At 41.9% G+C, this 12,393-nt stretch overlaps 1 protein-coding gene across 4 annotated transcripts in view; it reads right to left on the reverse strand.

Annotated features, from left to right (window-relative positions):
- Window positions 1-2,294: 2,294 nt before the first annotated feature.
- Window positions 2,295-12,393, reverse strand: part of LOC106977147 (cationic amino acid transporter 3-like) — a 34,560-nt gene continuing 24,461 nt past the window's right edge. For 2 of the 4 annotated variants that reach the window (XM_053225951.1, XM_053225950.1), the window contains exon 2: window positions 2,295-4,669. In XM_053225951.1, the coding sequence (XP_053081926.1) occupies window positions 2,881-4,665 (1,785 nt within the window). In that variant the 5' untranslated portion in view covers window positions 4,666-4,669 and the 3' untranslated portion in view covers window positions 2,295-2,880. Of the gene's footprint in view, window positions 4,855-12,393 lie in introns of all 4 variants that reach the window. The other 2 variants (XM_053225949.1, XM_053225948.1) reach the window with 1 other exon arrangement.

The following is a 12,393-nucleotide window of genomic DNA, read 5'->3' on the forward strand; positions in this document are numbered from 1 at the left end:
TTGTGAAGTGATTCTCTATGATTTCCCCACTGTGAAAGCATTCATGATGGTATTTGAATCTCAGTGTTTCATGAAATGAAGTGAATGTTCAGAGGGTGCCATATTTCCCTTGCTTCATTTTACATGTATGTGGAGGAGTTTAAGCTGGAGCCTTGGTCTTCAATGTGAGGTCCCTGGAGCAGCAGCAGCAGCAGCAGCATCTCCTGAAAACTTGTTAAAAGAACAAATTCTGGGTCCCACCCAGATGTACTGAATTCCAAATGCTGGGGTCAGAGCCCAACAATGTGTATTTTCAGAAGCCCTCCAGGTGAGGTGACATCCATTGAAGTTTGAGCCTCATTGAACAGAGTACTATCCCTGGCTTCTCTCTACTTCCTTCTCTCTCTGTGTCTATCAGTCAAAGAGACGGTACTGAGCATGCCTAGCTAAGCTTCTTCCAGTTGGTTTTTTTTTTTTTTTTTGGTGGTTTCCTTTTTTTCATCTGGATCCAACATGCTCACAGGACAAATGCACTCCAATTTGCTCATACACAAGAAAATCTAATAAAAACAGTCTCTCTCTTGTGGTAGGAGGTAGGGTGTGCTCAGCAGTGCTTGTGATGAAGAGTAAGACTATCTAACTTAGTGATGCCAGATTAGCAAGCCAATTAGGCTGAGGCTGATGGTTTAATCATTTGTCTCTATGTCTTGAATATCATAGGAGGGGGAAATGTGGTATTTATTACACCTCTACAACTCCAACAATAGGTTGTAGTAAAAAGTGGGCAGAATGCAGGTTCAGATCACTTGTAGTAGTGACCAAATTGAGAGAAAAACAAGACAGAAGAACAAGACAATATCCTACAATTTTTTAACAAAAGGGAACTTTAGAAATTATCAGTTGTGAACTCTCATGTTACAGACAAATAAACAGAGCACTGAGGGAACTGAAGGGCTTGCTCAAGATCACAGTGCTAGTTAGTGGTGGAAACAAGACTAGAACCAAAGACACTTGGCTGTCAGCTGTGCACTTTCTGAACTAGTGGACCAAAGCAGACAATAGTAGAGAAACTTTAAAGTACATGAATACATACATGACCAAGTAGAAGAAGCAACCCCAGGGATTTGTAGCATGGGCAGTGGGTTCAAAGCCAAAGTACTTTGTGATCAGAGGAAAGATCTGGCTTCAATCTACCTGTGTATGTTCTGTTGCCCATCCTCCCTCCTACTCCCCCCCACCCCCACAGCCAAGCGTCAAGCTACACAACCTGCTCAGTGTGCTCTGACCACTTCTTCGTTTTCCTACTGTTGTTCTCTCTGCCTACAGTCTTTCCCTGCTGCCCATGTGTGGCAAAATCCTATTTGTCCATGGAGAGAGCTAACCCAAATGTCATTCCTCTACAGTCTTCTCTGATTTCACCATCAACTGTCATCACTGTGGCAGCCACAAATGGTCATTCTCCACTCTGAATTTCTAAGACACCTCATTTGTATTTACTTATTATGGCAACACTTTTTACTTTTTGTTACAGCTGTGCTTTACCTCTTGTATTAGAATATAAGCTCCTTAAGGGCAGAGGCCATATTTCATCTTTTCTTTTGTCTTTTTCTAATTTTCTTTATTTTTTATTGAAGTATAATTAACACATAGTGTCATTATATTACTCTCAGGTGTATAAAATGATTTAACAATTCCATACATTTTTCAGTGCTCAACAAGTTAAGTGTACTCCGAATTCCCTGTATCTATTTTACCCATCCTCCCACCCACTTCTCTTTTGGTAACTACCTGTTTGTTCCTTGTATTTAAGAGTCTGTTTTTTTATTTGTTTGTCTCTTTGTTTCTTTGTTTTATTAAATTCTACATGTGAGTGAAATCATATAGTATTTGTCTTTGACTGACTTATTTCACTTAGCATTACATCTTCTAGTTCCATCCATGTTGTTATAAATTGCAGGGTTTCTTTTGTTTTTTTCCAATGGTTGATTAATATTCATATATATATATATATATATATATATATATATATATATATATAATCTCCTTTATCCATTCATCTACTGATGGAGACTTGGGTTGCTTCCATATCTTGGTTATTGTATATAGTGCTGCTATAAACATAAGGATGCGTATATCTTTTGGACTTAGTGTAAATAAGAAACTTTTCCATAGAAAAGAAGCCATCAGCAAAACAAAAAGGCAACCTACTGAATGGGAGAAGATATTTGCAAATGATATATCCAATAAGGGGTTAATGCGAAATATACAATGAACTGACATAACTCAACACCAAAAAAATTCATTCAAAACATGGGCAGACACCAACACACACATGAAAAGATGCTCAGCATCATGAATCATAAGGGAAATGCAAATTAAAACTGCAATGATATATTACTTTACACATGTCAGAATGGCTAAAATAAAAAAAAAGACAAGAAATAACAAGTATTGGCAAGGATATGGAGAAAAGGGAACCCTCATATACCGTTGGTGGGAATATAAATTGGTGCAGCCACTTTGAAAAACAGTATGGAGGTTTCTAAAAAAAAAATTAAAAATGTAATTATTATATAATTCAGTAATTCCCTGACTGGGTATTTACCCAAAGGAAACAAAAACACTTTTTCCAGTTTCTTTTAATATTTTTTAAAGCCAATATGCAGCTACAGACATAACTGAAAAGCAGATAAGGGGGGAAAAAAAGAAGGAGCAAAGACACATCCTTGACTCACAATAAATTACTCCCCCACCAATATCCCATAGGAGACCTCATTTCCATCTGCTAAAGAGTACTCAAAATTATTGTGTAGGGGGACCAGACTGCATTCAGGTATGATGATGTCAAACTAAATATGTATGGGCTCTGATGAGTTCAAGGTCCACAGTTTTGGCCCTACCTTAAGTGGAGTTGGCCATTCCAACTCCCTCCACACTGTGCTTGATCCCATAGCTGAAATAGATAGCAAGCCCAATCAGCGTGGAGACACCAAATCTGGCCCAGGTGCCAGCTGTCATCTGCATCATAAGGTAAACATTCATGAAGATGCTCAGTAGTGGGACAAGAGGCAGGGCAGGGACCTTAAAGTAAAGGGGACTGGAGCTCTGAGGCTGTCTCCAGATGGCCCCAGTGATCCCAGTGATGAGCATCAGGAGCACCATAACCACTGAAATCCACACTGGGTCTCCAGAAAGCAGGACTGGCCACTGGGCCAGCACCAGGCAAAGAAGAGTGAGCAGCAGAGCAAGCAGTGAGGAGCAAACATAGACAACCCGGCCAGAGAGTGGAGTAGGGGTGGAGCTGCCTGGAAAAAGTAGTCCCTGTAGAGTCAGCCTCTCTGCTGCAGGTCCATTCTCCTCCTGCACCTCTGCTTCATTTTCCTCACTCCTCCTCTGAGGCTGGTACCTGAGGATGAGAACACAAAGAGCCACCAGGGAGTAAGCTAGCAGGGACCCAAGTGACCTGAAGTTCACAAGATCAGTGAGTCCAAAGAAGACTGCCATGACTGGTGCAGTAATGCCAAAGATCACAGTGGCCATGATGGGAGCATATGTGCCAGTTTCTATCCTGGCAAGAACAGGGAACAATAGGCCATCCTTTGCCATCTTGTGTATCAACTGACGTATGGGTAACATAGAGCCCAAGAGGCTAGATGAAAGACTACAGAGGAATCCAAAAGCTACAACATAGTAGGCAGGAGCCCAGCCAATATGGAGAAATGCCTCAGGCAAGGTGCTCCCAGGTTGAAGCTTGTAGTAGGGCACCATAAGTGTAAGTGCTGAAGAGACACCAAAATATACCAGAAGGCAGATGAACAGTGTAATCACAATGCCCATGGGGACTGAATGCTGGGGATTCTGGGCTTCTTCAACTCTTTCAAAAATATTGTGGAAACCAATAAATGTATAGAAACAGGTAGCTGCTCCATGGAGAATCCCCTCAAAGCCGAAGGGCACAAATCCTCCAGAGCCCAGGGGGCTCAAGCTAGAGGTGTCATTGAGTCCAGCCGTTATGTAGTCGTCTTCTGTGAGCGTCCAGTTGTGCAGATCCCCCTTAATGAATCCAGAGATGATGAAGAAACCAAGAACCAAAAGTTTCACCAATGTGATCACTTTGGTAATCAGGAAAAACTGACTATGGTTCAGAGTCTGCAATTCCATGAGCAACAATACAAGGCCCACAACAAAGAAGACTAGATATTCTGCAAGGACTTGGGGAACATACAGTAAGATGCTCTCACGCAGGGTCTGAGAGATCTGGTTCCCAAGCAGATTGGCAAAAGCTAAAGTCCAAGCCCGGGTTACATTGGCTGTATCAGCCACAAGGGAGAAGATGAGGTTCCAGCCAGTGATAAAAGCCCGGAGTTCACCTATAGTGACATAAGTGTAGAGATATGAAGAGCCAGAGAGGGGAACTCGGGCAGTAATCTCAGCATAGCACAGCCCAGACAACACAGAAGATAGGCCGGCCACCAAAAAGCAGATCACGATGGATGGTCCTGCTTGATTGCTGACCACCTCACCAGCCAGCACATACACACCTACACTCACTGTGCGGCCTACACCCAGGGCCACTAAATCCAGAGTGCTCAGTCTTCTCTGTGGGTCATCCTCAGCCACTGGTTCCTTGAGCGGAGGTCTATGTACCAGCTTTTGACCAAATCTGCGAAGTGCCTGACGCAGCATCTAGCTGGAATTGAAGAGGATTCCAGGATCAGAAAGCTATAGCAAGCCCAGGAAGCATAGAATCTGGGATTTCGTTCGGTGAGCCGGAGTTAAGCCAAGTTGGGTTGACGCGGCCAAGTTCTGTTGCTCTCAAGGCTTTAAAGATATTGCTTCGTATTTCATCTGGTATGTGTTATCCCTCTATAATGCCTAAAGAAACAATAAATATTTACTGAACAATGATGTTCAACCAACCACAGAAAACTCAGAAGTCCCATGTCACTTTTTGCAGCCCAAGAATCACAGAAACTGACACCAAAAGATGTCATAGAAAAATCAATCTTGCTTTTCCCCCCAGAAAAAGTGAAAAATACTTCCTAACATTCTCCTATTTTACACACCACATAACATAATCCCATTTGGGTTAATCTAATTCATGTAGCTTCATATACTAATTAAACTATAAGACACAACGCAGCATAAATATAGTATGCGATAATTCACACATGGGATATTTACATGGTGCTTGAGCATGAGTTATGACCCATTAATTCATAGAGTAGAAGGCCTCACTGCAGTTATAGGACTATTTATAACTATCATCTGGGTTTAAAATACAAATAGTGTTCCCTGGGTCTCAAAACCCTTACCTCCAAAATCAGTTAGCTAAGGTCAGATGTCACTTTGGCTCCCTTTACCCTCATTCTGAATCATTCATTTAGCTGTGCTGATGTCACAGAATGTACAGTCCAACCCTTCACTCTTAGCTTCCTATGCCCACAGATGTGATGTGAAAAGAGAGGAGGAGGAAGGAATGGTCAGGGACCGCAAGAACTACCTTCAAGAACTATAAGAACAGGCTGCAGGATAAGGAAACACTGGAGAAATGAATGCAACATCCAACCAAGAATCCATTACCAAGAACAGAGGAGAGCCAGAAAGGCCATAGTATGAATTCTGGAATTCAGTAAACCTCACCCAAAGCTCCCAGATAAAAATTAACTACAGTTTTACATCCTCAGTTATGAGAGTGTGATGAGTAGGGAGGAAAGAAGTAAGTTACTTAGCTCAGTAGCTCACAACAAAAACAATTCCTTCTGTCTCCTCTCTCTGGATTTCAGAAGAGAAAGTGAGCTCACTTCTGCAGACAGTCTCCTTGCTGGCCACAGTGTGCTCTGTAAACACCTCGCCATCTGTGATGTCAGCTGATAGCCGCCTGGAAAATCTGCCCTGTTCTGTAAGCTTGTATGAAAACACTCACTTGTAACTGTCTATTGATTTTTCACAAGGAGTTATTTTAACGTTCTCAAATCATTGTCTGAATATGTTTTCTTAATGAAGAAAACTTTCTAGTAGTTCCCCCTTTCTCCTCCTCTACTGCTACTATTCAAATGGGCCCCTCTTCAAGGGGAGTGAGGCTTTAAATGAAGAATTCACAGCAATGCCCCAGAAATGAGTAGTGGTGAACAGAAAAGACAAAGTCATGCAGACTTCACTCTCCTCTCTACTCTGGCTTTGGTTTTGAGAGAATTTTAGAAAGTGTTGTAAGAAGTTCTAAAAAACAGAACAAGTCAAAATTGAAATATCTTCTCTATAGGTTATCAAAAGACATCCTTATGTTGTGGTTCTGACCTTCTGTCTACAAATCCATCTAGACTTCTTATTTGCCATCCGCCAGTTCCAATGTTATGATTTACCAACAACATGGGAGATAGATAAGGAGGGTCAATTCTTAACTCATGGAACTTTCTACACTATGAATGTGATTGATGTGTCCCCCACCCACCCCCAGTCTTCAAACCCTTCAGTGGTTCCCACTCTCCTTCCTTCATAATTCTTCCTTCCTTCATCACCTCACCTGTGCTGATTCCCCTATCCTCATCCCCTGCCCAGTTCCTGATCCAGCTGTGAAATTCCACACTCACCCTGTTCTCTTGCCTCTAATGCCCTCTTATCCCTCCCCTTAGTTAACCCCTACTTCTCTTTCAGTTCCCAGCTCAGATGTTGCTTCCCAAGGAAGCCTCCCCTGACCTTTGTGCTGCCCTTCCTATGTATGCCCTTCCTCATAACACCTGGGCTTCTCCCATATGCCATTTATGCTAATGTATCAAAATTCCAGTGGATGTATGTATCTAAATACACATATAGAACATGGACTGGAAGAGCATTTGTTAAATACACTAAAGCAAGTGCATCCAGTGAGGAGGGGAAGTGAGAAAGAGCTCAGGATGAAAGGGGAAAATAAAATACCTTGAAAAGGGGCCTGACAGAAAGCTATGGTTCTAAAAGTTCATGACTGAGGGAGGGGTTGACTCTACTCAGTATACTTCAGGATCAACAAAGGAACTACATGAGGTGATGTCATGAGAGGATCTGGTTCAGAGCCTGATAAATGGCAGGCACTCAACAGATTTAAATTGAAGGAGAATCAGAATCCTATAATTGTCAGGACATGGAGAATACAGAGAAGGAATACCTGCTAGAAAGAGGGTGGAGAACAAGGGAAGATGGGGCACCCCACCTACTAGTTCTCTCTGAACCTATTTCCCTTTTCCCAGTTCCTCTTTCTCCTTCAGCTCCTTCAACTGTCTCTAGAGGCTTCTTACTGGGCACTAAGGATGCTTGTACCATGTTTCTCTGGGGAACCGTCCCAGTCACCTACCTCCCAACAAAGAAAAATATGTTTCCTAACATTTGTTCAATCACACACCCCTCTGAGGTTGGTCACCTCAAAATAATGTCATCAACATTCTGAAATCAATCCATGGACCCTGAGCAAGAATCCCAGAGGATGACCATCTAAATGGCAGGGTTGGAGATGGGTAATGAGTTTGATAATTTCTGTTTCATTCAACTATGTTGTGCAGGGTGGCCCTTGAGCTCTTCCCACTTTTACTGAAGATGAGGGACAGTGGATCTTTAGACAAAATATAAAGATATCAGAGAAGCAACCCAAAAAAAACCAAATATCTGGGAATTAAAAAATCATGTTTTATTGACTCCAACAGAAGCAGGCAGAACAAAGAGATGAACAAGCAAACTTGTAGAAGAGAAAGCCAACCCATGATTGGGAATACTGAGAGAGCTTACCACAAATTTAGCTTATAACAACACAGAGAAACTTTGTCCTCAAGCACAATTTCAGAAATGCCCTTTCTTTGTGCAGTATTCTGTGGTTATTCCAATGGTTTATATTCAGTCCGGACTTTCTGACCTACCTGTCAGAGCCCCACATTAATTCTTCCCCTATTCTCAGGTCCATCACCTCCTTCCTAACTCAGGTCCTTGCATTCTGACTTAACCTTCCTGGGATGAGCCTTGGGCTTGGGTAAGTTATCTACCCTGCCAGGGATACCCTCCTCACTCCTTTCTTTCCAGTCTTGATCCTCTAGCCTTTTTCAACCCTATTCTACAACCCTCCCCCTTTCCACTTCTAGGAAGCCTTTCCTAAACCATCCCAACTGGTGCCTGGGTGGCTCAATTGATTGGGCATCCAACTTCAGCTCAGGTCATGAACTTGTGGTTTGTGAGTTTGAGTCCCCACAATGGGCTCTGTGCTGATGGCTCACAGCCTGGAGGCTGCTTCAGATTCTATGTCTCCCTGTCTCTCTTGTACTCTGTCTCTATCTCTCTCTTAAATATAAATAAATAATAAGCAAAAGTTAGGGGCACCTGGGTGGCTCAGTTGGATAAGCGTCTGACTTCAGCTCAGGTCATGATCTCACAGTTCTTGAGTTCGAGCCCCTCTTCGGGTTCTGTGCTGACTGCTCAGAGCCTGGAGCCTACTTTGGATTCTGTGTCTCCTTCTCTTTCTGTCCTTCCCCTGTTCATGCTCTCTCTCTCTCTCTCTCTCTCAAAAATAAAAAAAAAAGTAAACATTAAAAAAAAGTTAAATAAAAAGTAAAGAAAGAAAGAAAGAAAGAAAGAAAGAAAGAAAGAAAGAAAGAAAGAAAGAAAGAAAGAAATGTAGAGAGAGGCCAGGGAATATGAAGCCAGGTTTTATGAATTCCATAATGTCCCAGGGTTTCCCTTACCTCCTCTCCTCCTCCCTGTATTTCCTTTAGTCTCTGAGCTCCTTCCAAACTTCAAAATAAAAGTTCCATCCCAAGTCTCCCAGAACAACTCTTTTCAAGTTGAACAATCCACCCACAAAATTGTAGGCCATCTTGCTTTCCCAGCCAGCCCCACCCACCCACTCTCCTTTGTCCTGGAGATCATTGGGTTCACTCCTTTGTCTCTAGAAAGGTACTGCCCTCACTCTGGACCTTTCCTATTCAAAACATTTTTCCAAGGCAGTAAGTTCCACTGGTCCCCGTAATTGGATGTTAACACTTGATCAGGAAGTTGGCCCTGTGGCTCCTCCCAAATAGCCTCAAACATAGCTTGGATACCAGTTGCCTTAATAAAAGTTTGATAAAGACTTGAGAGGAAGGCTACTGAGGCTGTTAAATAATTATTTTTAAGCTCTCAGAGTTTCAGAGAAGTGGACTTTAAATGCAGCATCTACAGAGATTATTGCAATCCGTTTGTATCCAAGCACAGCTCCTTCCTGATCCCAAAGTATATAGATTCTCTCATCCTCTTTAAAATTTCCAGAAAATGAAAACTCTGGAGCCAATCAAACCAGTGGCTCCCAAACAAACAAGAATAAAATATTCTGGATAGCTGAGTTTCCCCAGAGTTTCTGGATTTCTAACTCAGCACCTCTGCAACTTGGGTAGGAGGCAGTCATAAACACAAGAGTAGAGGCTTTGAGTGTAGGGCAAGAGCTTTAAGTAATAGGAAATGTTGTGTACATGTACACCAACATGTCCAAAAGTGAAATAGTTCACAATACATATGAAAAGGTAAACAGTCAAAGGCCGTCATGACACTGGTGCTGAGTCTCATGCCCAAGGGTAGAAGAAATTGGTTAACAAATCCAAATGAAAATGGAGTTGTCCCATTTTCTCTTTCAGTTTGTGCCTTCTCTTCAAGTCTGTGTCCAATAATGGTCTTTCATTTATTCAAATATATTGGCCCCATTTATTCATAAAGCAAAGAGAAACACAAACATTTCTCCACTCAAGTTGCTTAAGTTCCTGCAGTAGGAAGCAAACAATAAAAAAGTAATATGAATAGGTATATTGTGTTGGCATTGCAATCAGTACTTCAGAGAAAAAGAAAGCAAGAAAGGGTTAGGATGTGCTCAGTAGGTGTTTTGATTTTAAAATGGGTGCTCCAGGGGCGCCTGGGTGGCTCAGTGGGTTGAGCGTCCGACTTTGCTCAGGTCACGATCTCAGGGTCCATGAGTTCGAGCCCCGCATCAGGCTCTGTGCCGACAGCTCAGAGCCTGGAGCCTGCTTCAGATTCTGTGTCTCCCTCTCTCCCTGGCCCTCCCCCCATTCATGCTCTGTCTCTCTCTGTCTCAAAAATAAATAAATGTTAAAAAAAATTAAAAAATAAAATGGGTGCTCCAATACAGCCTCGCCTTCACACTGTTGTGCAACCGTCACCACCATCCATGTCCAGAACTTGTTCGTCTTCCTCAGCTGAAACTGTACCCATAGTTAGTTCCCATTCTTCCTTCTCTGTAGCCCCTGGAAACCACCATTCTGCTTTCTTTCTCTATGATTTTGAGTACTCTAGATACCTCGTATAAGTAGAATCATACAATATTGTCATTTTTTGACCAGGTTATTTCACTTAGCATAGTGTCTTCAAGATTCATCCAGCTTGTAACATACGTCGGAATGTCCTTCTCTTTAAAGATGAATAACATTCCATTGTGTGTGTATCTCAATCTTGTTTATATATTCATCTACTGATGGGCATGTGCATTGCTTCACCTTTTGGCTGTTGTGAATAATGCTGTTATGAATACGGTTGTAGCTTTTGAGTCCCTGCTTTCAATTCTATAGAGTATATACACAAGAAGTGGGATTACTGGATCTTGTGGTAATTGGATATTTAATTTTCTGAGCAATCACCATACTGTTTTCCACAGTGGCTTCCCCATTATACATTCCTAACAGCAATGCACAAGCATCTCAATTTTTCCACATCCTTGCCAATAATTGTTATCTTCTAGTATTTTTAAAGGTAGCCATCCTAATGGGTGTGAAATGGTGCCACTTGGCTATTTTTGAGGAATAATAAGGAGGTCTGTGGGGCCAGGAAAGAGTGAGTGAGGGGTAAGCAGTAGGGGATGAGGTCAGAGAGAAAGCAGGAAGCCAGATCCTTCATTGTAGGGTCTGACAGTCAGTGTGAGGACTTTAGCTGTTACTCTAGGTGTGATGGACACCCTAGAAAAAGTGATAGTTTTACATGTTGACTGCCGATTTTCATGTTCTGTAAACTAAGTATTGGGTTCTGTAAGGAAAGTCCTCCTCTAGAGTTTGAAAACAAGGCATGGAGACAAGTTTTGTAGAGATCTCAATAGATGTCTAGTGTATCTGGTAATATGACAAGGACTGAACTAGCTGCATTCTTGCCTCTGCCTCCCTCTCTAGGTGTCAAAGCAGAGATGCCATATAGCCACCCATGGGATACATACACACACACACACACACACACACTCCCACCCAGACCTTGCACAAGGAGAACACCCAGTTAGAGAAGAGGTCAGGAGTAGTAGGTGGGGGGGGGGGGGTGTTGCTGAGGATCAGAGCTTCTGTCTGATGGCGCATGAAGCATGCCTTTCCTTCCCGAGATGAAGCCTGAGGTACAAAGAGTTAATTTGCCACAGCCAAGAAAGTACCCCACAATTTACAGTCCAGTTTGGTGATGTCAGAGATCTGACATGAGAACTGAGGTCCAAGTCTCTTTCACCACAACAAAGTGAAAGTACAAAGGGAGTAACCCAAGTCAGCTGAAATAAAGTGCAATATCTGTGACATTTATATTTTTCTCCAGTGTCATCACCTTGACAAATGAACACATGCACAGCACAGAGTTTTATTACTTCCACTGCTTTACGTTATTTGGAAAATAGGTCACCTAGTGCTCTGGCATTAGGCAATATACATGATATTCAAGCTGTAATAACTACATTGAGTCTAACCTGCAGAGGTGGGGAGTGGTACAATAGTCAAATGATCGGATTTATGTAAAAGAGGATTTCACTTGTTTCAGGAGGATGGGGAAGTATCCATGAAATGCCCTTATGCTATAAGCTCCCAAAGAAAAGAATTTTCTCCATTTGCTACCATTTTTCCTGTACTGTCTGTAGATACCTACAATTATGGGCTCAGTGTACTTTGGGTTGAGTCTAAAGTGATAAATTGGATGGTCCTTCAAGTTGAAACCACAAAAAATTTCTAAGTGAGAAAGACTGGATTCAATCTATCAAAGATCAGATTTCACCTAAGTATATCTGAATACAAAGACAAATTCTAAATTAGAAAATTCAAGCGCCATAGTGATTGTTTGTAGAAAAGAACTCAAACAAAAGCAACATCTTTCTACCCCCAAAATTATAAACACCACCACAATTATTCCCAAGTCATCATGTACTCATATACACACAGTGCAAGACAACGGTGGCAAATAGTGGATTTCCCTCAGTGGGAATTTACAATTAAGGGCATTTCGTGAACACTTCACCACCAGCCAAAATAAGTAAAAGATATATAACTAAGAACTAGGAAGGGTAATCCTAAGTTATAAATGAATTGTCAAGGCAAGAGTATGTCAAGATACCGATGGCTTCCTAGTTGATGAAAGGTAAGAGTTGTAAGAACCTCATTTTCCTTGTTGCCAAGACTATGA

The sequence above is a fragment of the Acinonyx jubatus genome, chromosome B4 (assembly GCF_027475565.1).
Source record: "Acinonyx jubatus isolate Ajub_Pintada_27869175 chromosome B4, VMU_Ajub_asm_v1.0, whole genome shotgun sequence".
In the NCBI taxonomy this organism is placed as follows: Eukaryota; Metazoa; Chordata; class Mammalia; order Carnivora; family Felidae; genus Acinonyx; species Acinonyx jubatus.